Source organism: Colletotrichum truncatum (genome assembly GCF_014235925.2).
Source record: "Colletotrichum truncatum strain CMES1059 chromosome Unknown Contig_0014, whole genome shotgun sequence".
Lineage (NCBI taxonomy): Eukaryota > Fungi > Ascomycota > Sordariomycetes > Glomerellales > Glomerellaceae > Colletotrichum > Colletotrichum truncatum.
Genome location: NW_027222411.1, coordinates 148081 through 175576, shown reverse-complemented (window position 1 = coordinate 175576; position 27496 = coordinate 148081). Strand labels below are relative to the sequence as shown.

At 46.7% G+C, this 27496-nt stretch overlaps 4 protein-coding genes across 4 annotated transcripts; all 4 read right to left on the bottom strand.

Moving 5' to 3' along the window:
- Positions 1 to 87: 87 nt before the first annotated feature.
- On the bottom strand, positions 88 to 3516 carry CTRU02_215230 (ABC multidrug transporter; the record flags this gene model as incomplete). Its single annotated transcript, XM_036730508.1, has 6 exons — positions 88 to 676; positions 731 to 814; positions 865 to 1535; positions 1656 to 2134; positions 2189 to 3328; positions 3372 to 3516. The coding sequence occupies 6 exons, from the start codon at positions 3514 to 3516 to the stop codon at positions 88 to 90; spliced, it is 3108 nt and encodes a 1035-aa protein (XP_036577751.1).
- Positions 3517 to 5141: 1625 nt separating this feature from the next.
- Positions 5142 to 6797, bottom strand: CTRU02_215229 (transposase; the record flags this gene model as incomplete). Its single annotated transcript, XM_070206413.1, has 1 exon — positions 5142 to 6797. One exon carries the CDS (start codon positions 6795 to 6797, stop codon positions 5142 to 5144), a length of 1656 nt encoding a protein of 551 aa, XP_070059904.1.
- A 5610-nt stretch (positions 6798 to 12407) lies between these two features.
- On the bottom strand, positions 12408 to 13412 carry CTRU02_215228 (gag protein; the record flags this gene model as incomplete). The annotated part of the gene is made up of 3 exons (XM_070206412.1): positions 12408 to 12677; positions 12771 to 12866; positions 12921 to 13412. The coding sequence occupies 3 exons, from the start codon at positions 13410 to 13412 to the stop codon at positions 12408 to 12410; spliced, it is 858 nt and encodes a 285-aa protein (XP_070059903.1).
- A 9729-nt stretch (positions 13413 to 23141) lies between these two features.
- CTRU02_215227 (major facilitator superfamily transporter) lies at positions 23142 to 24814 on the bottom strand (the record flags this gene model as incomplete). Its single annotated transcript, XM_036730506.1, has 3 exons — positions 23142 to 23688; positions 23738 to 23975; positions 24034 to 24814. The coding sequence occupies 3 exons, from the start codon at positions 24812 to 24814 to the stop codon at positions 23142 to 23144; spliced, it is 1566 nt and encodes a 521-aa protein (XP_036577749.1).
- Between the last annotated feature and the right edge of the window lie 2682 nt (positions 24815 to 27496).

Below are 27496 nucleotides of genomic sequence, written 5' to 3'. Positions count from 1 at the left end.
TAGGAAGACAAACAGGTGCTACAGTATACTGGTTAAGCTTAAATGGGTCTTTTACTTCGACCCGCGCATAGAAGTGTGTTCTGAAGTTTAACGCTGACTATTATACAATTCTTGGAATATGCTTGGCCGCCCCAAAAGGTCTCTTGGTGCCCCCCATTCCACCAACTTTCCCCGATCAAGTACCATTACCCTGTCAAATGCTGCAATTGTGTATAGATGATGGGCGACGACGAGTACCGTGCAACTAGCAGATTTCATCTGCACTATATCCATCATTTTAGTCTGCGTTGCTACGTCCAGATTTGATGTAGCCTCGTCAAGGATCAGCACTTGCGACCGCCCTAGCAGTGCTCGCGCCAGACAGAAAAGCTGCTGCTGGCCGCGAGACATCGAGTTGGCGTCCATTTTGGTGTCTAGAACACCACGCCTCAAAACAGCTTCCCACAGATCAACCCCCTTGAGTGCAGAGATGATGGCATTGTCAGTGTTCTCCGACCAAGGATCCACGTTGAAACGAATAGTACCAGAGAGGAGGAGGGGCTCTTGTGGCATGACCGTTACTCTGCGGCGGAGGGTGTCACGTGGCATTGCCACCAGGGAATGGTCGTCTATAATAATGTCGCCGTGTTCAATCTCTACCATCTTAAGGAGCGAGAGGATAAAAGAGCTTTTGCCGCTAACACATGGTTGGTCAGTGAGCCTTTGATTAGTATGACAAGCTGGCACCAACCTGCCTGTGCGGCCACAGATGCCAAGCTTGTGACCTTTCTCGATAGCGAGAGATATTCCGTCCAGTACAAGCTCCGTTCCAGCTCTGTGTTAAGTCAGTAAGTCATCTACTGCGGTAGATCCAGTGCCACTGACTTATAGCTAGCTGATAGGTTATTTACTTGAATAACACCATTTCTCGGCCATTCATTAGGCGGTATTGAACATTCTGAAGGGAGGTGTTCGCAGGGCGTCTCCCTCCCAAAGCTTCTCACGCGAGCAACAGCACCAAGAGATGTCTCCAGATCGACCCATGCTCGTATTAGATACGTGAGGTTTTGACTGAATGTTAGTATGCTCACTAAGGAAACACCCAGCGAGCCGGCGGATGACTCCCCTAACTGTGTAGCCAGTGCCATTATTGAAGTGGCCAAGACGGTGACTATGAAGTCCAGTACCAAGCTTAGCCAGCGTTGGATGCCCCAAAGCAGGTAATAGGGCTTCTGTGACTCATCTAACAAGTTGTATTTTCGCTCCACCGATACCTGCTGCCAACCAAAGGCTCTGATAGTGACTAATCCTTTTAGTGTCTCTGAGAACTGCGAATAGAGCGGGGATTTGGCCTCGAGCTCAAGCAACCAGAGTTGACGCGAGGTACGCAGGTAGAACTTTTGCAAAACATACAAAACCGCCAGTATTTCGGGATAAATTGCGAGTGACCATTTAGATGTTGATGCAATGAGGATGGCCTCAATAAGGCAGAGCGCTGTGAGATACATTGAGTTGAGGAACGCGAGTAGAAGCTGCATGTCAATCAATGAAATATCCTAGCTGAATCTGTTTAGTATCTGGCCAGTGTCCGTGGAAACGAAAAACCAATACGGCGCTTTCAAAACAGCGCTCAGTAGTCTGTGGTGAAACGTGAGCGACGATCGGGGCATTCCTACGTGAAGAAGCAGGATGACGACCAGCAAGAACGATATGAGGCAGATGAGGGAAAACATGCCGTGAATGCCCAGGTACATGTCTGTGAGGGTTCCAGGAGACTCAGCCTCTGCGACAGACCACCAATTAAGCAATACAGTTGGAAATTTGAGACAACAGGCGTAAAGAGTATCGCCAACGACTAGTCCAATAGCATTGGCCCATCTAATTGCCTTCAAATAGTAACCGTACAGACGCATGTCTCCAGCTTGGCGCGATAGCTCATCCTGGATTGCATCATGTTCCAGAACATCATGTTCATAGGATGCGTTGCCAATGACGCCAGTATGATCGCCAGAGGGTATGGCCGTATCAGATTTGTTGCTCTGGGCGCTCCCGCCAATGTCTTTAAAAGAAGAGAGGCTCCGTGGAGGTCCTTGTTCCAATATCTTGCCTCCAATGCCCTTGACGATGGCGTGATCCGCTCTATATACGTGACGGACTGTCTCGGATTAGTGATCCGTTCATCAGTAAGGTGAAAACTCAGGAAAAATACCAGAGTGTATGGCCAGTAATACGGTCACCCCATTGTTACGACATAGGCCATTCTGCCCAAAAACGCGTTCGACGACCCGCTGCTCAGTAGCTGGATCAAGCCCACTCAAAATATCGTCCAACAAAAGCAATTGCTTCCGTGAATACAATGCCCTTGCCAAGCTGAGCCGCTGTTTCTGTCCACCGCTCAAGCTCAAACCGTTGGTACCGATCATCGTCTGGTCGCCCGAGGGCAGCTCGTCCAGGTCCCGGGCCAACGCGCATGCATCTATCACAGTCGAGTACCAGTTATGTTCAAAGTTAGAATTACCGATAACGACCTGGCGGAGCGTCAGGTTAGGTAGCCACGGGTCTTGGGTACAATAGGCAAGCTGCAAAAATGGCTGTTTGTAAACCGATCCATTTGTGAGAGAGAGTTCGCCTAGCAGCGCCAGCAACAATGCGCTTTTTCCGCTTCCCACTGGTCCCAGTAGAACAGTCCAGGTTTTATCGGGGAGCTGCATGGTGATGTTGTGTAAGGTGGGTTCTGTTGTAGCCTTAAATGCAAAATCGCCCTTATTTACCGAAAGCAGAAGTCCCTTTCTGTTACTATGATCGGGAGTAACCATAAGACATTGCATTTCCATATTATTGTCCGTCAGCGATTTGGACACCTCTGCTTGTTTTCTGTCACAACGATGCGCGGAATGAGTCATTAGATATTTCTGGATGCGCTGGAAACATCCCATGGCCGCGGCCATTTGGGGAATTGCTACTGACAGCTCCTGGACGGAGCTGGCCAGCAAGGATATAAGGGATATCATAGTAAACGCAAGGGCTGATCCGAGATTTATCCCAGTACTTGAGCGCGATACAAGAACGTAGACTGTAAGTGTGGCGGTGGAAAGAGCTGGCGTCGACATGTTACTGATGGTTGCAGAAGCCGTCAATATCCATCGGAACTTTCTGGAAATCTGTAGTTCGGTGACACGCAAGCCTTGAAGCTCTGCATCAACAAATCTAGACAAGCCGGTCATCTTCACTCCTTTCCTATTAGATAACACAGAGACAGTTGCAGATACGCGGCGCTGCACTGCTTCAACCAATTCTTTCTGGGCAGAGGCAGACATCTTGCCAATGGCAAGACAGACCGTGACGAAACCTGTAAAAAGGTGTCAGAAACATAACAGCCGGATTACACTAACAAGTCGCCAAGAGTATTGAGACGACGCATGATGCTCCGATCTCCAGGTAGGGCAGATAGGTACTAATGGCAAACTCCACAGGCCCTGCCCATAGAACATCGAAGAGTTCAAACCCTGCTGCTATGCGGTCAATATCTGTACTCATAAGTGTCACCGCAGCAGATTCATGAGCATCGCCCGAATTCAAGTTTAGGGTGGTGTCAAATATAGGCAAACAAGGCCACCTCGAAACATAGTAATGAATCTGTATGTGTTATGTCGAAAGGTTCCTGTCATGATGGCGATTCCAATGTAAATGAGAGCAGTTGCGCCTGTCAAGGCACGACCGATGTTTGTTTTGGACTGGCTGTCAGGCTCAGACAGAAGTGCTACTGCTCGGTTGATCAGTAAAGGTTGAGAGAACTTGAAGCCGATGAGAAGAATGCGAGAGCAAATAGCTGCCAGAATAGGTTTACGAGCACAGCAAATCGAGGTCCAGAGCAAGGAACATGATTTAGATTTCGGAGAAGAAGCCCAGGCATGTCGGAACCTTGCATGAAGCCGCTCCGACCGCAAATCCTTATCGAGATCGAAGAGGTCACCCAATTTCAGAATACTGGATGAGCCTTTCAGTAGTAGCGAGTTGAGCCACCAGAAAACGCTTTTGTTTACAATTCCTCCCAATGCCTCTGGCGGGTAGTTGCTGTATGGGGTCTCAAGGAGCTGGCGCTTCTCGATCGTTTCGGTGACAAGTGTAAGAATTTTGAAAACGACGCTGATAATGAAGACACTGGCAAGGGTGGTATTTTCCTCTCTGAAAAAGAGAGTCCGAGCTTGACTAATATCTAGGAGGGCAGACAGCACGAGATAGACGCTCACTACCGCAGACGGCCTGATCGACCTGTCGTGCTCGACGAAGGAGAGTGTTGCGATCATCAGCGACCCGGTTACAGACAGTACCGAAGCAGGAATAGATGCCCTGGTTGGATTAGACCCAGCTGACGTCCATAAAATGAGGAGTGCAAGCTGCGTGACAGCAAAGCAAATGATGCTAACCTGGCCACAAACATGAATAATTAGAGTTAGAGCTTCATCGGAGAGGGAATTTGATCCTTACCCGTTTGGCCTATTTCAAAGATACCTTGGACTTAGATATCGTTTTGATGCTTTGCCTACTTAGGCGTAAAAGATAAAGAGAAGAAGTCAACAAGAGCAGGGCCGAAGGAACGGCAGAGAGGATGACTTGTTCGAATAATAGCGTGAAGTCAAAGCCTTGTCTACAGGTGACAACTTGTGGTCCAAAGGCGTCATCTGCCTGGGGATTGCAAGCGTCTATGTATGGCATTTCGATATCTGCTTAGATTACGAACTAATCTGTTGGGAGAAGTGGAGTTCGAGATACTTATAAGTTACTAGTATTGATCTGGTGAAGTATAGGGCAGTCCTGAAAATAGTAGCCTTTACTACTAGTTAGGATTAAGTGATTTGCGGGGTAAATAATAAATACGATTGCGTAGAGAGAAATCTGGTTGGATTGTCTTACGTTAGTAAATCAACGTCATTGTCAGGCCATCCTATTAACCGCGGCATAGTCCCGTTTTCGCCAAGGGAGGGGGAAGGCCAATCAAGGCTTCGGGCTATAGTAGTGATTTAGTGCTTATAAGTCGATTTTTGATTTTCCTATAACGTACATGATAAGCGAGTGAGACAGACAAGCGAGTGAGACAGTAAACCAGACCTTCGCGACAATAATATCGAAATCTATAACAAGAAATCTTAGATTGATTAATACTACTCGGATTCCTGTTCTTCGGATGTTTCCTCAATAAATTGACATGTTCTCGCGTTGTGGCCTGTATTCCCGCATACGCCACACCGACGATGAGTCGTCTCAGACCTCACTTTGCGACCACTACTCCGTCGCGTTTCCTCTTGTAGTTGCGTGTCTGCCTCTCTTTGCGACTGTATATCCTCTCCAGTAGATATAGTAAGACTTCCTCCTTTCTGTAGACGTGTTTTCTTAGCCTTTCGACGCCGACTTAATATTGCATTCTCCTCTCGAAGGATTTGAACCTCTGACTCTAGTAATGCTACCCGATGCCCTAGTCCTTCTGTCCCTCTGGCTAGCTTACTCACAGCACTATAAATTGATGCTGGAGAGCTGCTTCGGTGGCGTGAGATTCGACTCTTAATAAAAGTAGACTGTGATCTTGCTTCGCTTGGGTTGCTCGGCGTCCTAGAGATCCAAGGGTCTGGTGTCTGAGGGACCCCCTCCTCAGGCGTTGGCGTTCGGAACTTTACATCCAGCTTTGAGAGAACACTTTCTGCATTCAAAGGGACAAGTCTAGCTCCTCGGAAACCTCCCTGGATATTTTTCCTCGTAAAAGACTGCTTAAAAGCTTCGTGAAATGCTGCAAAGAAATCTTCCTTCGAGATATGGGTTGTGCCTCGCCGCATCTTATTCTCAATTTGCCGACCGTAGGCATTCTTTAACGGCTGAAAACAACCAACATCTAAGGGTTGAAGTAGATGAGACGAGTGAGCCGGCATGCACAGTGTAATAATGTTGTTTTCTTGACAAAAGAGCTCGAAGGCTGCGGAGTGGTGACTTTCATGACCATCAACAACGAGGAGGCGATATTTCCCAGACGTACGTGGTTTTGTATAAATGTCGAAGTGTCTGATCCAGTCAATACCTCTCTCGTTTGTTGTCCATCCATTTTCAGACGTTGCAATAGCCCAATCGCCCGGAAGAGAGGTTTCTGTATACCAGCTTGAGAGGTGATACTGGCCTGCAACGATGATGTATGGCGGGATGCTCTCCCCTTGGGAATTAATAGCCTGGATAACTGTAACCCATTCCCTATTACCAGGCTGTGTCATCTTCGTATTTGAACGCCTTTCAGCACTTGTAACAACCATTCCAGAAGCAATAACGCCCATCATAAAGCCGGTCTCATCAAAGTTGTAGATATCAGCATTAGCAATACTATACTTCGCAATTATATTCTTCACAAGCGAAAACCAGCCACGAATCACCTCTGGATCTTCGCATTGAGCTCTCTTATAGTCATACTTGCGAAAGAAACGCGTCCTAAGCTGTGGTTGTCGCTTGACGAAATTAGAAGCCCAGCGCTTCCCAACTGGAGGCGCGTCGCGCTCTGCGAGAAGTCGATTGGCCATTTCTTCCACACCACTCAGCCGGGGAGGAAATGATCGCGCATCTAGGTCGAGAATATACTCAACTATTGTCTTCTCTTCTAAATCTGATAAATTCCGTGAATTAGGCATGCTGTCGCGTCGTGAGACTATTCCCTTTAGTCGCCGGCTTAATGTTGCGTGACTGACTGTATAGAGTGCACCTGCGGCCCGAGCACTAAGTTTTAGGTCATTTCTCATTGCTTGAAGGGCAATTTGTAACCTTCTTTCAATACTAGCTGATTCCATGATTTATTGTAGAGGAAAAGGTGCCGGTCGCGTCAAGGTGCGACGGTCGCGGTTTACTGTCTCACTCGCTTGTCTGTCTCACTCGCTTATCATGTACGTTATAAATAAACCAATTAAGAAATATTTTTTCAGGGGAAAACCCTGATACATAGTTGTTATATTTCTTATCTATTAACTTTTACTACAGTTTACTATATTACCCTAAGTGTCTTCTACGAAGTGTGATGTTCTAATAACTCCGACGTATTTGATTACTAGGTATAAGAGCTCGCGCACGAACTTTCCAGATGTTATCGCACGCTAAGGGGGCACGGATCCTTCTTTATGAAGGGGACAACCGGGGACCAGTCTATCTCTGGCCTGTTTTATTGTCTAGCATCGATTACAACATGCCTAATATGTATTACTTTCTCTGTGTGGAAGGTGATGCTGTTCTGTCGGACTCATGTTCGTCGTTGTGGGACGTTACCAACTTTATCGGGGTTTAAAAGCGACCCATAACCTAGGGGTGGCACTAGCGGCTCATGTCTTGCCCGTAGTGGTCGTAAAAGTGTTGGCTATTGATATGTCGTGTCTTGTGGCTTGCTCTCAAGTTTTTTATAGTGGTTGGGGCGTGCTCTGTGGCCATCTTTTGCCTCTTTTGGACGCAGAATCAATGCAGGGGATGGCATTGCATCAAAGTGGGCTCTGTGGCTGCGAGCACCCGTATTTGGGCCCTTTCTGCTTTGATTTCAAATGTTTCGTTCTCGTTGTTGTGGATGTGTTTTTCTTTTTTAAAGGAAAGAACATCAGCTGATAAACTAGGAGGTTTATGGGACTGAAGTGAATGACATTCGGCAATTTCGGGCGCCGTCGTTCAAAGTAGAGCTTAAATATCGTATAACAAGGGTAATACTGCAAATGGAATACTAAACTCTAAAAGATGAAGGAATTTGTTGAATCAATACAGATCAATACTTCACTCCACTTTTCGATTACATTTTACGAAGTACATCCAACTTCCGTATCCGTCATAGCCGGGGAAAAGCGGGACACCTCTGTAAAGATCAAAATACGGTTTCCGTTTCGCAGTATTTAAGGGTGAAGATAGATATTGAGACTTCACAAAACTTCGTTCCCCCATCAGCTAGTGACACGTTAAGATAACGTCCCACACCCACTTCTGGGCACCCCCCACATTTGGGCACCCCATTTACACCAAAAACGCCGTTTTTCGAAATTCTATATTAAACTAACTACTATACTTACTAAGAAAAGAAAATATATATAAACTATGTTAAGTATAATTATAGCCATCTAATTTTTTATAAAGGTTTAAATATAATAATAGTTATAATATAGAAGTTTAAAACTAAAAGCTTTAAAATGTTAGTAGATACTAGTAATGTTCGAATATTCGTAGGCGCACATTCAGGGGTCAATCGTGATGTGTATTGTGCTTCTTCTTTTCCTAAGACCTGTCCGTATCCCTTACGCGCCTTCTTCCGGCGTGTTCCCTGTGACTAAGCGCACCTAGCGCGGTCCTCGGCCAAACATTCCTCCTAGCGCCTTCCTGGCATCCTAGGCGCTCTGCGTGTGCATCGCTTCCAGCGCCCCTGGCCTACCACCCTTTTTGACACACCCCTTTAGCCTTCGCGGCTCGAGACCTCGGTCCTAGGGCGCTCCTGCGCGCTTCATACGCAGCAGCGGAGGCTACCCTTAGGGGTGGCAGGCCAACCGACTTCTTCCTTATTCCTCTCCTCCTTCAAAGATCCCTCCGCTCCATGCGGTCTCTGCGAGAGGGTCCCTCTCTTCGCGTAGTGGTTCCGTCTCCTTCTTCACCAAGTTGAGCTGTTTTATGAAGTCTTCAAACGGTTGCCTTGCGAGGCTCTTCGTGAGTCCGTCCGCAACAAGGTCTTTCGTTGGTGTGTGGACGACGTTGATGGTGCCGTTCTCAACCTCCTGTCTCAACCAGTGGTTGTGTATATCAACGTGACGAAGCCTCGTCTTTAGAGTCACGAGTTCCTCAGTTACTATTCGAATCGTCTAGAGGTTGTCGCACTGGATCGTTATTCCGCCGCTTGGAATCGTCGTATTAAGAGCACTCAACAGACGGCTAACGAATATAGCTTCGCGTGCTGCTTGTGAGAGGGCGAGAAGCTCTGCTTCTGTCGTTGATGTTGTGACTGTGTCTTGTTTGTTCGCTCTCCATCCGATCAATCCTCCAGCAAGCCGTAGTGCGTACGCCTGAGAGCTCTTTCGATCTAGCGAGTTATCTGCGAAGCTGGCGTCTGATGCGACTTCGAAACTCTTGTTGTTGCCATCGTACTCGAGACTAAGGAAGCAGGTGTCCAAGATGTACTGTAATACTCGATCTGCAGCGCGATGATGCTTCTGAGAGGGATTCTGGTTAAACCTCGCCAGACGGCTTGCAGCAAAGGCGATATCGGGGCGCGTCATCACCGCCAAGTATAGGATCGATCCAATCTTTCGTTGGTATGCCGTTATTTCGCTCTTTGAGGCGTGCTCCTCGGCGGGCAGTAGCTCCTCGTTCGTCATAGGTGTCGTAAATCGAGTGTTCTTCCTCTGTGATCCTTTATGTGTGCCTTGACCAATCAACCGTGCGATCTTCTGTGCGTATGCTGCCTGAGATAGCCAGATTTTCTTCTTGGCTCGGTCGCGCGTGACCTCGATTCCTAGAAACCAGTGAAGAGGGTCTCCGCCTTCCAGGTGGTACTTCTCTTTGAGCCCGTTAATGAGGCGCTCAGCAGCGTTTCTACACTCAGGGGGAAACGCGAGAACACAGTCGTCGACATAGAAGAAGAAGAGCACGCGTCCCTTCCGCCAGCAGCAATTCTCGCCTGCGACGCGTTCCATCCCCATTGCTTTCAGACCGTTCTCTAGATGCCGTTGCCACAGTAGAGGGGACCTGCGAAGGCCGTATAGAGCCTTCTTCAGCCGCAGGACCTTCCCCTGCTGCTCATGGCCCGGTGGAAACTCCATATATACTGTCTCGTCGATCGGAGCGTGGACAAAGGCATTAACTGCGTCGTACTGCAGTAAGGTAAGATCTTGCTAGGCCGCGGTGGCAATAAGGGTTCGGAACGATTGTCCAGCGAGGGTCGCAGCGTATGTATCCTTGAAAGCGTTTTTAGCCTGTTGATCTCCTCGAACAACGATCCTTGCCTTGAGTTTCTGGAGTGCTCCCTTCTCGTCCGTTTTATAGACGTATACCCACCGGCAACCCAGAATCTGGTGCCCGGCGGCTTCTCTACGGTCCACGACGACGTATGTATCCATCTCATCGTGGCTCGCGAGGTGCTTCTCTTCCGCTTCTCGGAATCCCCTCTCGTAGGGGTGGCCGTATAGATCGGCATGTTTCTGAGGCACTGGGGGTAGTACGCCTGCTTGGCTTTTTCGCTGGGGCAGAGGACGGTCCTCTCCCGGAACGCTAGAGGCCACGGTCTCAACCGCGGGCCCCCCGTCACCTGACACGGGCCTACCGTTGTGGGAGCTTAGCCCAGAGGGAAGGTCTTCCTTTACCCTCGAATCAACGTGGTTTCTTCCCTGACGGAGGTCGAAGGCACGCTCACACCCAGGGTTTCTAAGACTCCTCCTGGGCCCAGGGGCAGGGTTCATACCATTACCACGTCCGGCTACGGTGAGACCTTCGAGTCTGTTGTTCCAACATACTACCGCTTCCAGGCTGGTATCGGCGTTCTTCGCCTTTTGCTTCATCTTCACTCGTTTTCTACCCGTTCTAGTGCCGCCGAGGAAAGCAGCTTGCCAGGAGGTACGCGGAGTGGTAATTGGAAACTCTTCGTGGATCGATTCGCGTGCATGAACCGCCTCAGGAGCGATCGAAGCACGTCTCTTCCTCCACCCCTTCACTCCGAGTGCCTCCTCAAGGCCTGCGAAGAACGAGGTAGGTGGCGTCCGCGGTGGTGTATTGAGTTCGAATCGTGACTCCACGTACTTAGGCGACGGCGGTGCGGTGTATTCTTGTGCCTCTTCGTCTTCAATGTACTGGACTTCATCGACTTCTTCGTCTGCGGTGTGTGCGTACTCTGGAGATGTTATCCCTATGGGCGAGACCTCTAGTCGCGCGAGAAGAGCGTTGAGCTCGTTCACGTCGAGGTCTTTGAGGTCATCCCGCAGCTCGTTGATATCTCCATTAAAGAACTCGGTTTCCCTAAACACAACGTCTCGCGTTGTGATAACGCGGGCAGTAAGCAGATTCCACACGCGGTAGGAGTTGCTAGTACTGTACCCAATGAGGTAGCCTATCCATCCTCTCGGTTGAAGCTTTCTCGACTTATTCCTGCCCAGCTGTGCGTCTGTTGTGAGCGCATACACTTTGCAGCCGTACGCTCGAAGGTGGGCTTGATGAGGCTTCCCGAGATCTGGGCCGCGAAACTGATTATAGAACCGTTCGAAGGGCGTTTTCCAGCCGCGCGCCGCTGACGGCGTCCTGTTGTATAAATACGTCGCGGCGGCAACGATTTCGGGCCACAGCATCTCAGGGAACTTGCCTGCCTCGCGAAGGGTCCTAGCCTTCTCCTTGATAACTGCTGCGATTCGCTCGGCGCCTCCGTTCTAGGCCTGCGTATTGGGCGCAGAGGGTTCGAGGACCACCCCTTGAGATTGAAGGTGAGTGGCGACTTGCTGATGAATCGTTGCAACCTCGCGGTCACATTCGAAGACTTTGACCTGTATATTATATTGCGTCTTCATCATGGCCATGAAGAGATCGAATACCTCGAGGAGCGTCTCTGTTGTACGGTCCTTAAGGTAGTAGTCCCACGAGTATCCTGTTAGTCGGTCAGAGAGTATTACCGTAGACATATAGCCTCCGTATCCTTGAGGGCTAATCGAGTGAAAGTCGAACGCCACTCTTGATCCTGGTTTTGCCCACGCTATAGACTCGCGTGGGGCACGTCGAACAATTCGTCTTGTCTTCCCTTTTCCACACGCTGAGCAGTCAGGCAGCTTGTTGCGTAGGTCACCCATGATCTTCACGCCTCGAGAGGCGTTGACGAGGTGCTCCAGCACCCCCTCGCCCGGGTGACCCAGTCTCTGGTGCCATCTGAACGGTCTTCCTGCGAGTCTTTTGCGCGGTGTAAACGATGTGTGGCGCTGCTTCGCCTGCGTGACGAATCCTGCTTTGGTATTGTCCTCGATAACCTGTTGTCCATGGAGATCGTGAAGGTAGCAGACGAGTGTCCCATCCGCTCTTCGTACGCAATTCTGGCCTGGGCGGTTATCCCACCACATCCCTCGTTGCCGTAGAAGGCGGTAGGAGACTAGATTCGTTGCGAATTCTTCGCAGTAAGCGACGTTGTATAAGCGGAGTCTTACCTTCTTCCCCCGCTCAGCGTCAGCCGTTATATCCACGTTTCCATACCCTAGGATTGGGACTTGTGAGGCTCCTGCCCATAGGTAATCCCCTGGTTCAGCTGCTCTGAAACCTGAGAATCGAGCCCGGTTGTTGAACACGTGTAGCGATGATCCTGAGTCGTATATCGCAGAGTTATGTAAGGGGTACTCAGTCCGGATCATGAACGCAGAACGGTTACTCGTATACTGCTTCCTCCACGATGCGTTGGCTGACCCCATACACCGACCATACAGTCAGGTCTGCTTCGCTTCCTTCTCGCGTTGTTCACGGATCTTCTTCACGCGGTCCGCGAGGTCGTCATCGGCCTTGAGACGCTCGGTGACCTTCTTCATGATGTCGTTGCTGGGCCTCCATCCTTCATACGCTTCCTCTGGGAAGCAGTAGAAGCAGTTGGCAAGTAGGTGTCGTGGCAGATCACATCCGTGACACGTTGGCATCTCGTTTTGGGTCCGCGAATCGGCGGCCCTATGTCGCTTCTTGGTTGTACTCCGAGGCATGGTCTCCTTGGGTCCTTCTCTTGTTGTGGCAAAGGCACCTCTTGAGGCTCTTGGTCCTGTCGATAGGGTATCTGCGTAGATTCATATATATCGTCGTACTTCCGCAGAGATCTCGCTGATCGAGGGGTTGTCCGACTCGTGGAACTTCGCCTCGAACGTGGCGTGGAACGCAGAAATAGCGGTCTTCGCAATGACCTTTAGGAAGTCCTCGCTCCACTCGCTGAAGTCCCTTGTCTAGGCAAGGTTAACCTCTTGTCCCTTCAACATTGCGGCCTCCCATTGCTCGAGCCAGTTCTCGATCTCGGCCTTCGTGGTTATCCGCTTTGTAGCCGCTTGCTTGACGGTCTTCTCGTACTCCTCACGCGCGGCGCTCTTTTGTTCATTGTTCGAGATCGAGGCCACGCCCTTCAGCTTGACCATCCAGGCGTAGAGGGTCTCCGTAGGTTTACAGCACGCATTGACGTACTTCTCGGCTGCTGTCGATAGGACCCAGTTGCGGAGCTCTCGTAGAGCAGCCGCTTCACGCTCGTAGATACGGATATCATGGTTGTAGTCGCTCCGGAGCTGTACATACTCCTCACGGTCCTCCTTGACAAGGTCTTGGAGGCGTCTAGCCGTCTCGTTCGATCGAACTTCTTCGATATCTGGTGTCTGTGACACCTCGATGATTGATCCGCGGGTATGTCGCGGTATACCTTTCTTCTTGTAGTCGGAGAAGGCCGGAGGCTCCGGCTTCGGCATCCGCTTCTCGGGGTTTTCGGCGCCGGGATCCACTTGCTCCTAGACGTCCAAGTCGGTGGCTTTACCCTGGAAAACCTTATACCAGGTTGGCCATTGACTGGGGTTGTTGAGGACAATGGATTCCATCTTTGCTTATGTCGTTATTGATTCGGGCTTATCGCGTGGGTTTTGAGGGACGTAAACGGGGTGTTCGTGTGTTTTGCAGTTGATCGGATCTTCGAATAGCTTCGTTTTGCCTATAGGTAGGCCAATTAGTAGGTAATCAGACTGTTAATTGTTCGAATATTCGTAGGCGCACATTCAGGGGTCAATCGTGATGTGTATTGTGCTTCTTCTTTTCCTAAGACCTGTCCGTATCCCTTACGCGCCTTCTTCCGGCGTGTTCCCTGTGACTAAGCGCACCTAGCGCGGTCCTCGGCCAAACATTCCTCCTAGCGCCTTCCTGGCATCCTAGGCGCTCTGCGTGTGCATCGCTTCCAGCGCCCCTGGCCTACCACCCTTTTTGACAAGTAACTTACTAGTATTCCTTAACATTAGAAAAATATATTTTCGCTCATATATACTTATTTAAAAAATCTAGGAAATTAATATTTATACTTATTAAAAGTATATAATTATATCTAAAAGAGATTTAAAAGTATTACTGTAGTAAATATAGTATAATTAAGGGTTAAAATTCTATAATAGAAACTTTTCTTAAGGGAAATTTTAAAATATTATTCTAAGCTTAAAGAATTTTTTACTAAGTATAAGAATATATAAATCTACTATATCTTACTTAAAAATTCTAATCATATTAGTTAAATATCTCTACCTATTTTATATATTAAGATATAGGCTAGGTAAATTAGTATTATAAATGTTAAACCTTGAATTTATAATACTTATTATTAATAATACTAGTATATAGCTACTTAAGTATTATAATTAAGTCTTAATCTATTTAATATATATTTATTCTCTTTAATAAGTAAAGTATTTAGTTTAATATAGAATTTCGAAAAACGGCGTTTTTGGTGTAAATGGGGTGCCCAAATGTGGGGGGTGCCCAGAAGTGGGTGTGGGACGTTATCTCCGGCCTAAGTCTCAACCCTACGCTAGTAATTACATCCTCAAGAACAAATAGTAGTTTTTACTTACTACAACGCAGGTAGTTATGATGCGCTTCACACACTCTGTAGCCTCATTGGTGCTACTTCTCCAGGCTATTTCAGCCTGCGAGGTCACTCTTATTTGCCCGCCTGGAAGTCCTAATCCCGGCATTGGAGACTGCGGAGCGAGTGGTGGCGGGTATGACTGCAGTCCTTCAATTCATGTAGACTGGAGAATCACCGACACTCGTACCTGCAGTGTCGAATTCATCGGCCCCAGCCATGGAGCAACAATTTCGAGTTCAACTAGGTGCTGAGTGGCTGCAAACAATTATCTTAGGCTAAGAGACAGGGCCAGGAGACAAGTCGAGATTGGCAGATGAGAGAACATAGATGTCACTTGGATTAATAGTTTCATTGCCTAGCTTGTCAATAGGGTCTTAAACCATTCAAATAAGTCTTAAACATACATCGCCCTGAGAACTTCACAAAGGATCTTCTGCATGCATGTTCTTATATGCCTGTGACAGTAGACATGGTCTAAGTACCGTAAACGCTTTTAGTAAACCTGACATGGAAGGATTTTATTATAAACAATACCTCTAAAGAATGGGGTTTTGTATCCAGTGGTGATCCGCCTCTCAATAAACCCTAATGAAAAGGTGCTGTGCTGAATATAATTACACCGCTTTGGCAGTGTTAGCACTCAAATACTTGGCTGTACTGAAGAGAAATGGGGTAACGGAACACATGAAGTAATGGAACTATGCACCACCTACAGAGTTTGCGCCTGTGCCGTATTTGCCGAGCTCCGGCACTTGTATCCGCCCTCATTCTAACCCGCATATATTGGTTTGTTCCTCTCGGCCCTCTTGACTCGATGACCTTAAAAGTAGGGCAACCAACTATGGTACAGTTGTCATCTCAAATAGCCCATCTCTCAGCACGGTACCTAGCTGGCTGGCTGCCGCATCTTGGCTCCTAATCAAAAATCATTTAGAGAGGCATCACTCTAGAGAGGTTTGACATACACCCTATGCCGTGAGAAGTGAAGGCTCGAGAATCAAACCACGGGAGGACAAAGCCCAAGGCTGACTGCAACTAGTCTAATGGCCCAGGATAACTCAGCTCGGATGGGTAAAAAGACTTTACGTGCGGTAGGAATATGGCTCGGAAATAGGAAGAGTTTCGTATGATATAGCTTTGGGTCGGATTTTTATTCTAGATACTTTTTTTTTTTTTTTTTTTTTTGGCTTTTTACCAGCTTTCGGTGAACTTTAGACAGTAAAAGTTGACTAGAAGCTTATCAATGTCAATTGTTTGGTTTGACGTCTTGCCGCATTCCAAGACAGCACCAAACAAGTCCTTTTCAAATACCAAAATGTGAGGAAACGATTTTAACGGGGCAAAATAAATCTTGTGACTCTTGGTGTGTTTATGATCCCGTTACAGAATTAATCATCTTTGGTAACTAAAAAGCTCGATTAAGGGAAGTACTTTAATTGGGTGACATGAACGCATGTTGACGTGATGTAGGTATTACGTAGGGGTTTGAAGAATCAGAAGCTCTAACAGCATTTGTTTCTGTCAGGAATACTATATGCCAGATTCCGAAGAAGTATGGGCTCCTAAAATATTGCTAGATGTATACTATACTAGGATACGACTTGGCTAAAAGTTTCCGTTTTTTTATAACTTTGAATACTAGGTAATGGAATAAACCAAAACTAGGATGGAACTAGGAGTTTTGTTATAGTTAGGTGATGCCAACATCTTAGAAGAGTTAGCGTATTAATGCATCAAAAAATTTGATGCTAAAAGTCTTCATTTCTATAAAAACTGATCAGACGCCGAATATATTTGTAAAAAAACATAGCTTCACGAGGGTTAGTGGAAGGAATCTAGGAAGCTCAAAGCTTAATTCAAGCCTTGAAACCCGTTTTCAATTGCTATCGTACTGTTCTCGTTGATCATAACAAGTCGACGATTTAATGGCCGCAATACCCGGCTTTTTCTCCAGGGGCATGCTCTGCACGTATTTAGCAACAAATTAACTCGTGGCGGGACTGTACAGGGCTTACCCATGCAGTCAGCTCCATCGCAACAGTCATTGGCTTGTCCAATATAGCATAAAGCTTGGGGGTTTATTTGTCAGTAAAGATGGGAACGCTTCCAAAGTATCGTCAAAGTGCTTGATAGCTGGCTTGAGCTGATTAGGCCTGTAGGTGGGATGGTTTGACTTACATCCTGCCGGAGAACACGCTGGATGCGGTTGAAAGCACAACATTAGAAAACATATACTAAGCAACGCCGTAGTAGAAGGCCAAGAAACGTACCGACGGCACCGGTGATGAACGCACTAACGGCGATGAGAGCAGAGATGTTGATGTGCATCTTGATTTGAATTTGAGAACAAATTTCAAGGTAATTAATGGTGTCTTGGAGTGAGTAGTGACTGGAGAAACGAGACTGCGCAAGTGAATCTTTCTCGGGGGAGTCAACACTTCGTATTAGTACTTCTTAAAAACATCGGTGGGTCAGCCGGTTTCGCCGGAAAACAGAAGTAACAACAGACAAAACCTAATCTAATAAGTCTTTTATTTGCCTTCAACTAGTAAAGTTACTGACGAAGGAAGCCATCTAGGTACTGGGTATTTGTGCATGAGCCCGGAGGCTGTTTCCCTGGGTTGTCAGCCTAGATTGAAAAGGGAGGCGCTGAATCGTCTCTGCGGCTTATCCAAGCTTGCATTGGTGTGTAGGCATTGCCATGATTCGAAGGGGTCACAATGACTCGTGATTAGCTTTAATCCGCTCGACAATTCGCTTCTGTCACAATCTAGATGTGGCATACCATAAAGTAGCTTTTGCGGCTCGTTTGTGGTCTGAAAGGGGTCGTTACTGAGCGCTCGTAGTAAATTTGAAGTTGTCTCAATTTGACGTTCTTCTTTACCTACACCGCCGGCCACAGAGTCCATCAGATCAACGAAGCAAATTGGTTCGTTAGAAAGGTATCTCTGTTACATTACATGAGGGCCTAAATTGTTTATTATGCGACCATGGGCTTGTTTCGTTTGGCGGTAAACTGTTAATGCAGTACATTGGCCCTGTAGTCCGTATGGACATACCTATTTGCTGCGAATAACTACATAAGAATGAATTTGCCATCTTAAAATGATAGTTGTCATTCAATACAAGTGTCAAGTTGGATTCTTTGAAGGTCTCCTTACTACCTCAGCTGCCAATGTTACAAATAGTTGAATTTCCAAAGAAAACGAGGTGGACTTTCAGTGATATTCCAAACTTGCCGTCGATTAATGAGACACTCAATCGTAATTCAATTGGCTGGGAGCACCGATTCGGATGTCTCTCCTCCTTGAACGGCATACTGAAGAGCAACTGTTGCGCAGTGGGCAACGCCCCTTAAGAAGTTAGGCAAAGAGTACAACAGCATTCTCTATTATGACAAGATTTACAGGTGTCCGCTCGAGTTAGAATCGATAAAAACAGTATAGCTCAATGTTTTGGAACCGTGTTAAGGTCAAGAGGTCTTTGCTTACAGTGTTCCCATTCACTTGCAGTATGTAATTACAAAGTTGGAAACTTTCTCGTAGAGGTATTTGTGCTATATGTCTCAAACCGAAGATCCTAATAGATACAGGGGTCTCTTCAAGAGATGACCAAAACCATGTGATTGTCTCTAGTGGTTGTGGCACTTGTCTGACTTCCGTGTATGGAACTTATTAACTCTCGGCCGTAGTCTATCCCTGCACCGTTCGGCTTGAGCAGCTTAGGCTGCATTAGCAGTAACTTTTAGATTAGATTCAATCGATTAGGTTTGACGCCTCCGGGGTATCCGGACAGGTCAACACGGGTCACCAAGTCTAGCGTCAATAGCATCAGGCCCCACTCAATACCTCAACCAGCTTTAGAGAATTACAGCCACTTATCAATTTGCTTAGCAAGCTAGGCCAAAAGAGTTTTTGAAATAATCCCTATTAGACATTTGTAAGACCCACTGTTTGTCTTCTAGATGACCAAGCTATATAAGGATTGGTATTAATTATGATAGTCAAAATATTTTTAGTTAGTAGTTCTTCAGAAGGGCGTGAGTCATCTAGCGGGGAGACGTATCTATTTCGGGTAGATAAGATGAAAATCCCCAAGCATCATGTTGTATATTACTCGTGCAGTCGTATTATCGGCAATCGGCATACCTACTACTACCACAAGCCGAAAGTTTCTTGCCGCATACCCGATAAGTAACCAACTCACCACTGAGCTTGGTATCGTGTCGGCCCGGACTCGATACCGGGCTACCAAAACTAGCCTAAACGGCTCGTATCGATATTCTCTGTCCGATTTGAATGCAGTACTATTAGGGCGCGATGCTTGTAAACAGCAGCGACATGTGTCTCTAGCCTTCTTACCTAATTTCTACGTCAGACATGCATCATACCGGTGAACAAGACCTACAGCTTCTGTCCGTAGCACAAGCTGACTGATTCTGAACAAAATGCTGCTTTGAGGCTTATATTTTTCCGCAAAACATCAAGCCGCAACTTAATTTATATCCTTTTCCAAGATATTATCATTCAGGATATGCGCGTTTGTGTTGAAGTGGTAGCGATCCATTTAAGGGATCCGATGTAGACAACCCGCTAAAGTAGAATGATATATGGCCTTTGCGTGCTATCATGTTGGGCACGTTTATAAAGCCATAACACTACGAAGGGAGTGACGAGTCTGCTTTTATTCATTATACGTGCGAAGTCTATCTGGAGCGCCGATTAAATTGATGGTATGTAGAGATGGTGTCTATGAGAGGGCTATTCGCACTATAGTATCCGAAGTGTCCAAGATTCTATAAACCCACTCATCGCCTCCCTAAACTGCCTTCGTTGGTATCGAACATTTGAATTCGATCTTAAGAGCAGGGACATCGGCGAGAACACGAGGCCACGGGCCAGCTGCCACTCATACCGTAGTCGGTGATCGAGGGACGACCACAGCGAGACTAAGGTCGGGTACCGGTTTCTGTCGGACGACCGGAGCGCGCGGGTAGCCAAGGCAGACGGCTGGGTTACTATGTGCTTGTATAGCGAGGCTAAAGGACCCCAATTCCCTCTATGACTCTCTCAGTGGGAGGAGGAGTAAGATTCAGTCTGTTCAATACCAGCCATACAGTAGACCAGCGCTATACCTAACCTTCTTTAGTGCTGTAACACCTTCTTTAGTGCTGTAACAATGCACCCCTACGGTTAAGAACAGTTTGCCATCCATTCGCCATTCAGATTCTGAGTTGTCGGATAACATCCGTTGCCTGGGACCTTACACTGAAACTCCTGTTCCAAACGTGAGCGGTTGTTTAATCAAAGTCCGAAGACAACCTCACCACTCGGCATTTCTGAGACGGTTCTTTTCCTGTACTGTCGTTACACATTCCGTGATTTTCAATGCTATCAGAAAGTGAACATGTCTGGTTTACTAGTATTAGCCATCGAACTTAGCAACTTCCGGTATTCATACCCAGTAGCTGAATACAGCTGGGAATAGGGAGCAAAATGCAAGTTTCAAGGATAGCTTCATGATGAACTGGTCCTTGTAGAAGGTAGGGAATATAGTTTTCGGAATGAGATGATTCAAGGCCTCTCATGAAAATGTGGCTACCGTTTTCTTCATATTTATATTTGCGTTGTTTGGATGCTACAAAAAGCCCCATTCTTACTAACATTATGCAAAGGGGTCTACGTGACTACCATTACGTTGATAAAGCGGTACTAAAATAACACCATCTGCGCCTTCTTGTGACATTATCGTAACTGAGGTACTCGCAAGGGCTCTATATTGGCTCAAATTAATCACAAGCAATGACTCGTGCGTAATCGGTTACAACGGCAACACAATGAATCGCTCCGGCACTAGGCATCCGGCTGTAATACCAGGTGTCCACGCCACCACGAGCTGACTGAAGGTTATACGGAATGCCATAATTTAAGTGGGAGTCAATAAGCATTTGAACTTCAGCCTTCTTGGTCTTACTCCATGTCACCACTGCTTGTGCACGTGTGATTAGGAAGCTTGTTATTTCCATTCGAGATGTCGCAACCTGAATCAGGGTAGCGGGTAAATATTGGGCCTTCATCAAGGTTTTCTCACTAGCTCTTCTATGCGTGAAATTGAAAAAGGTCGAAATAGGTCTGTCTGTAAGCCCCTCTCTGAGCTCAGCATATAACGGAAGATTGCCTTCGACTCTATCTACATTGCTCCCTCTTAATGCTGCACAGCTATTCCTCTTGAAACACACCCTACTTGTAGATTCGGAAGAATTGAGGGCTTTAACTTAGATTCACCTGATTACTTAGTAGGTTTACATGCCAATCAACGCAGAATCTTGTTTCACCTGCTCATACTATTTGTTTGTGGCTACGCTTAGATGGTAATACACAGCAGTTAACCCCCCATCGCAGCTATTTGTTACAGGCAGGTCAGTGCAACCAACAATAGCACAAAGCAGAAGCACTAGGAAATATTAGAGTTCTATTTCGATACTGCGAAAGAAGCAAGTGACTTCATCCTGGAGGATGGTGGCCCTTGTAGTGTCAGATGATGAAAGAGGTTCTTGTAAACATTGCTTGTACTCCAGTGTGTATAGCACGTCCATAATGGATTATGGTATAGATTTCTTCTAACATATCTCTCAATTAGGCGCTCCATATCTATTCACAAATCCTATCGTAATAAGGCCGCGATGTCTTTTCTCAATAAACAAAAGCTAGGCGTTATAACTACACCGTAAGTAAACGATACTTCTTTCTGTACTATATTTCGCTGCAGAGAATGGGACTCTTCGACTGTATGAGAACGGGTTGAGAAGCCGAACATCAAATTCGTGCCCCACTGCCAAGATTAGCTCGTTAGAGCAGCAGTGCCGACCCTCCATTATTTAAACTTTCTAACTACTATGATGGTAGTGATACATCGATAGCTTGTTGAGTGCTAAACGCTAGCTACATTATTGCGGAAACAAAATCAAGATGTTGCTTACAGAAAGGTGGTAAAGCTATGCGAGTGTAGTATTAATAACAGCGAGCTTGAATAACTCTTCAGTTCCGGCGCGAAAGCTGCAGCAGCAATAAAAAGAACTTCAAGTATCCAAAGCGCATTGCCAGCGTTTTCTTTTTCCCCTGCTGAACAAAAGGAAGTCAGTTCACACGCGATGCAGAGCTCGCAGTCAGAGGCTTACGGCGCGGTGTACATGACTTTCGTCAAGTTCGTGCGAAAGATGTGCTGATGAATTTGGTTATGTTACTTCCGTCTTTACTGAAACATCAACGGTTTAATCAAGATTCTCTGATAATCTGACGCTGTAAAAAGCCATCCTGAATGCAACCCCCATGCCTCTTGCTGCTATTCGGATGTGCCGTATGTGTTGTGCATTGCGTTTGAGGCGTTATGCTGTTCACTTGTATGTGAGTCAACCATCTTCGAAGTTCCTTATAGACGGAGACGAGAGGAACGACCACAAAAAATGCAGTTTATGGCTGGGTTTTCGCTTTTCCCTATAGGTATAGTGTAGGTCATAAAATCTTCCTAAAGAAAATGCTCAAATCTAATGAGAAACGGCGAAATTACGGATCGAATTGCTGTGAGAGGCTTGTTGAGGAAGTTGACATGTATACCCTTTAGTGTCGCTGCTGGCACATTCGTCTTTTGCTGTGGCGCCGATCTTTCACAACACAACGGACTGACGAAGAGCTGCTGTGGACGCAATACCTTCGAGGGTGTAAGTCTCATGTCTACTCCCATCCGGCCCCCAAATCCCACAAGTAGAGTGCCGCACGCATATAACCAAGTGAACTCGCCCAAAAGTTTCTCAAACCTTGTTGCTCTCGGCACTTAATGGCAATCACTGATTCGAACCGTTCATTTAGACTGGGTGTATTGTCCCTACTGGTAAAAGCAGATCCGACTTCGACAGTTGCTGCAAGGCTCACTCAGGTATAAATTCTTGTCCTCAGTAAACGGTTCAGGCTATCTTCGCCTTATTACGGAACAACCTGCTCCGAATACTGCGTATTTATCAAAGACATCAACTTCAAGTCTTACTAGACCCAGTTTCTCAGCTGAAACATAGTTACAATCTAAGTGATGACATACTATCGTGAAATTGTTGTAGTTAATATCTGTATTAGGCGGGCAGATATTAAGTTTGGGTTTACGTAGCTCTACTTATTTGTAATATTTATACCGGGCTGGGCCTTGTTGGATATCGCGGCCAAAACCGTAGCTCAAACACTTTCGTGCGATTGGTCAACTCAATGTCAGACGCGAAAGTTAGAGTATGATTGGTCGTGATTTTTGAAAACATGCTTGCTAAGGCCTCGGTATCTACGCAGCACGTGAATATTATTGCCATCGCCATTCACAAAGTCTGATACATCGCTACTGAAGGTTTTAGGCTTCTTCCAAAGGCCGAATATACTGGATTAGTCAATGTCATTCGCTTCTTCAAATTGAGCTACATTTAAGCAGGGTCAGATCACCAAAACAAATTTTTATTAAACAAAATCGTGTCTGATATGCACTGCTTCAACAAAGTACAAAAGTAAAAGCTTACCATTTGGTTGTTACTGGAATTTCATTTGTCGCCGAAATGCTCGGCAGGCCATCTGCTTCTCCAAGCCGGGCCGTAGACATAGACGATCGGTAGGGAAATAGCAAATGCGCCAATAAGTCCCGTATAGATCATCATAGCTCCGAAGTAGCCCATTTGAACAACCCAATCCGAGATCTTGAAAGAGAGCACGAATGCTAACAAAGCTCTGAATGAAGCGATGTTCACTAGAGCTGGCCCTGCAAGATGAGGGTAACACTCCAGGACATAGACCGCGCCAATCGAATTAGCTCCCAAGAAACCGAAAGCCATTAGGCCGAGGCCAGCGAGGAATACAAAATAAGAGTACTGGGCTTGATTGGAACCAGCCAGGCCGAAGATCACGGAACCTACAAGGCCTGACACAGTTGGAATGATCAGATTGATCAACTGGTTTTCTGGCACACGAACTCCGCGCCTCTTAGCGATGTAATTTGCAAGCCAGTCAGCAGCACTTCCAGTGATAAAGACCACTGCGACTGCGGCGAAAAGGATCGGTAGAAGACAGAAACCGAGGTTTAGAAATCTCCATCTAGTCGAAAATCAGCAGTGGATCGTGAAAGGCTAATAATCTTACTTACAACCAAGGTGCTGTGAGAAGAGCGGGAGCAATAGTATATCCAGCAGCAAATGCGCAAGCAATCATCACGCTGTTAAGCATAGTGATGAAGAAGATATGTGGGTAAAAGAAGGTACGCAGGGTGTCGAGAAAGGCGTTCCAACCCTTACGCCATTCCATCTTGCCATGGTAAAAGGCAATGTTGTACTCGAAGGTCCTTGGAGCTTTTTCAAAGCCGATTTCATCTCGGGGAACCCCATCTATAAAGTTAAGAGGTTAGCAAGAGCGAGCAAGTCAAGAATGTTAGAGAAGGCTTACTCCTCTCGGCACGCGTCCGCTCCCACCGAGTTTCCGGCATAAAGAAGACAACACCGATAAGGAAAAAGAATGATCCAATAGCTGTAATAAAATACATCCAGCGCCAGCTCAAATAGATGATAACATATGGAGCTGTAATACCCAGGATGATGATAATGAGACCTTGGGCCGCGAAGACGGCGGATATCCATAGGTTGCGCTGATGAACGAAGACCATGTCTTGAACAATGAACGGAATCAGGCTCTCCACACTCCCGGCCCCAACAGCTTGGACACAGCGAGCGAGCAAGTGCGAGAGTAGGGATCGACTGTTGCCAGCCCAAACAGCTCCGATCACAGCCAAGATACCGGTGACCAATACGACGGGGCGACGACCGGTTGAGATAGCCATGGGAACCAGTACTAAACTCGATAATCCGATCACCAGTACCGGGAGAGAGGCCAACAGGTAGATGTGCAGAATGGGTGGCGCTCCAGGGAAACTTGATAGAATCGCTAAAGGGTCAGTGTTCGCCGGAAGGCCACCAGCATCCGTTAATCCCTTGATAATCTTGGGGTCAATCCCGGTGTACTCGAGAGCGAAGACGGGCAACATGGCTCCTAAAATCAGCTCAGCGGCCGCAGCCAGTGCGCCGAAGCAGCAAAGACAAGACATCCCTAAGAGCTTCCGTGGCAGAGGAAGGTTGAGAGGATCTCGTGGGTCCTGTGTCGGGGCGGGTTGAAGAATAAGTTGGCCATCTTTGAAGAGGGCGCCTTGTTTGGCTTGTACTTGGGATTGCATTTGGTATGGCTCGTGTATATAGGGCAGTTTTCAACGTGAATTAGTTTGTTGAAATCAACAAACTGAACTGTTGCCGCTGTTGAAGTTGAATTGGCCGTTTTCGTTTTTGGACGTCTTTGCAACTGGTTCAAAAAAGATCACACCTAATAAATACAAGATCAATGCCACGTCGGATTTTAGTACGGCTGGCAATTCCGTAATTTGATACGTAATTCCAAGGGACAGAAGGTTGGGTAGCGATGCCAGGAGTTCCTAGTAACACAAAGAACAGGCATACAGATTCAAAGTAATAGACTTTGGGGCAGTGGTCAAGAAATAAGTACCGAAACGGATTGAGATTCCCTGTAAAATACATTGAAGCCAAACTCAGATCCTGACCGTCAACCTCAACACATACAGACGATGACGCCTTGGGCCAATAGCAACCGATACACGATATGCATGCACACAATCAAAAATTCACTACTGCGCAGATCATTCTCATGGCACTTCCGAAGGATGAGTCGCGATTGAATTATCCATCTATAGTCGGTTGACTGTTTCGGTTATGTCGCGACATCTGTGTTTACCGCATACTACCTAAAGAACGCCTTCCACAAATGACGAAAACGGACGACATAATATCGGTGCCGGAATGTCCCAAGCTAGGCACATGGTGCTTTCTTGTGCGACGAAAGAGGAGTTGGGCTAAGGCAATCAGATAGCCGTACTAGAGATGGCTACCTCAATCGGTCATCTTGTATGCGATCTCGAACTCTGTCAGCGATAGCTAAGATTGCGGTCGCCATCACAAGCCTCCACACCAGCCTCCCAAACCTGGAAATGGGAATGATGTCTGCTCGTAACCCATTCTGCATCAGGCAATTGTATCCAGCGGTAAATCTTTGATACGCTAATGTTATGTGATACATCCCGATATTCTTTTACTCTAGAATGTTGCCAAAATTTGCGTGTACCGTACTTAAGACGCTTGATCAGTGCCCTCTTCTCGGAGCGTCATGAGCCGACACCTTTTGTGAATACTGAGTCTTCAACTAGTGCTATTTCAGCAGATCCTTCAACATTGTTTCATCCGATTTCTTATCCTATCGAGCGGCATTGGAGCCCATTTTTGCTAAGGGAGGGGTAAAGCTAATCAGGGCTTCAATACCCAAAGTTTCCATCAAATCATATGCTGAGATTAAGAGTACATATATGTACTAGAGATCTTGTGTATGCCAGAGGTGCCAACAATCTCTATCGATAGTTACATAACGTTACATCACAATCGAAGCAGCCCTTCCGAGTCTTATTCCGCTTCTGTGGCCCGGTGACGCTATTCCTAGATATCTCGTTTAGAGCCTGTACGTCACTTCTACTGCCACAGTAGGAACAAGGCAAACTAATCTTCCTCGATCTCTTATTATGCAGTTGCCATGGAATTGAGATATTCTTCTCGTCTGTAGCCCGCCCGGGACGGGATCTCTGGCGAACTTTTCCCAAAACGTTGAATTGGCTGGGCTGCAAGCAATTGACGCCATTGATGCTGGCTTTTGACTGTTTTCCAGCTGGGGTTTCCCAAACCTGAAAAAGGAGACTATTCACAACAACTACTATACATACTGTGGCTAACGGTTATGTATTGTCGAGAGCGTTAATGATAGCGTGATGGGGAATTGATAGCTGTTGATGGAATCATCCAGAGTTATGGACGATTTCAGAAATCTTCCCAAATGGTCCGTGCATCAACTACGGAATTCTTCAGGTTGACAGGAGATGAGTGCATCTCAGAAACCTCATTCTTATTAATACTTTCTTGCAAGCTCGATGTTGATCTAGGTTCGCAATTTGAAATTATAACATACGCGAAATAATTCGCTCGTTCAATTCTCCAAACTGCCCCCACCGTCCTGCTCGTCATGAGATGGAAAAATGCATACCGACTGCATTAGTAGTCTCCCGGCCTGATATAGATCATGTCAACAACCTACTAAACGTAGTGGTCGATAAATGTCATCAATTATATTAGAGGGGAACAATAAGAATTAGTGCAGGGCAATTCTGGCGTTGACCTTGTAGCCATGTCGGCTTATTCCCATGTTCCTGCGCAGACTCTTGAATAACAAAAATGGGGCAGACAAGTCTGAGCCTTTCATTGGCCAGAAACTGCCAGAGGCGTCAGAGCGTTTCGCCGCCCCATTTTTGTTATTCTCGAGAGTCTGAGGCGCCCATGATGAGCTAATGTGGGAGAAACTTCGTTATCTACACCCTCTAATTAATACGAACCTCATTTCGAACTTCAATCAATACCGTCAAAACATCTCGCCTGGATGCGGCCTATTTCTAGTCTCGCCTTCCAGAAATCTAAGCCGCATGTGAAAACGCCTACTCTCCACCACTCACTGAATAAATTAAACCATTTTCTGGTTCTCGAAAGGCTCCTGTGTGGACTGGCGCCAGATCGGCATGGCCAGACTTAGACTGGCTTTTTCTGACGCTACAGAATTGACATCGCCCTCGGAGACAGACAATGGAGATGCCTCTGTATCTTTTCCTCTTTTATTTCACGCATTGACTCAGGTGAAGGTATATCCTTACTGTGGTATGGGTACCTATTCAACCAATGAGAGCTTACGGTCCTCAAGCTCGTCAAGTTCTAACCCAGATCCTCGTCATCCAACTATCGACGGGTTATAACATCTA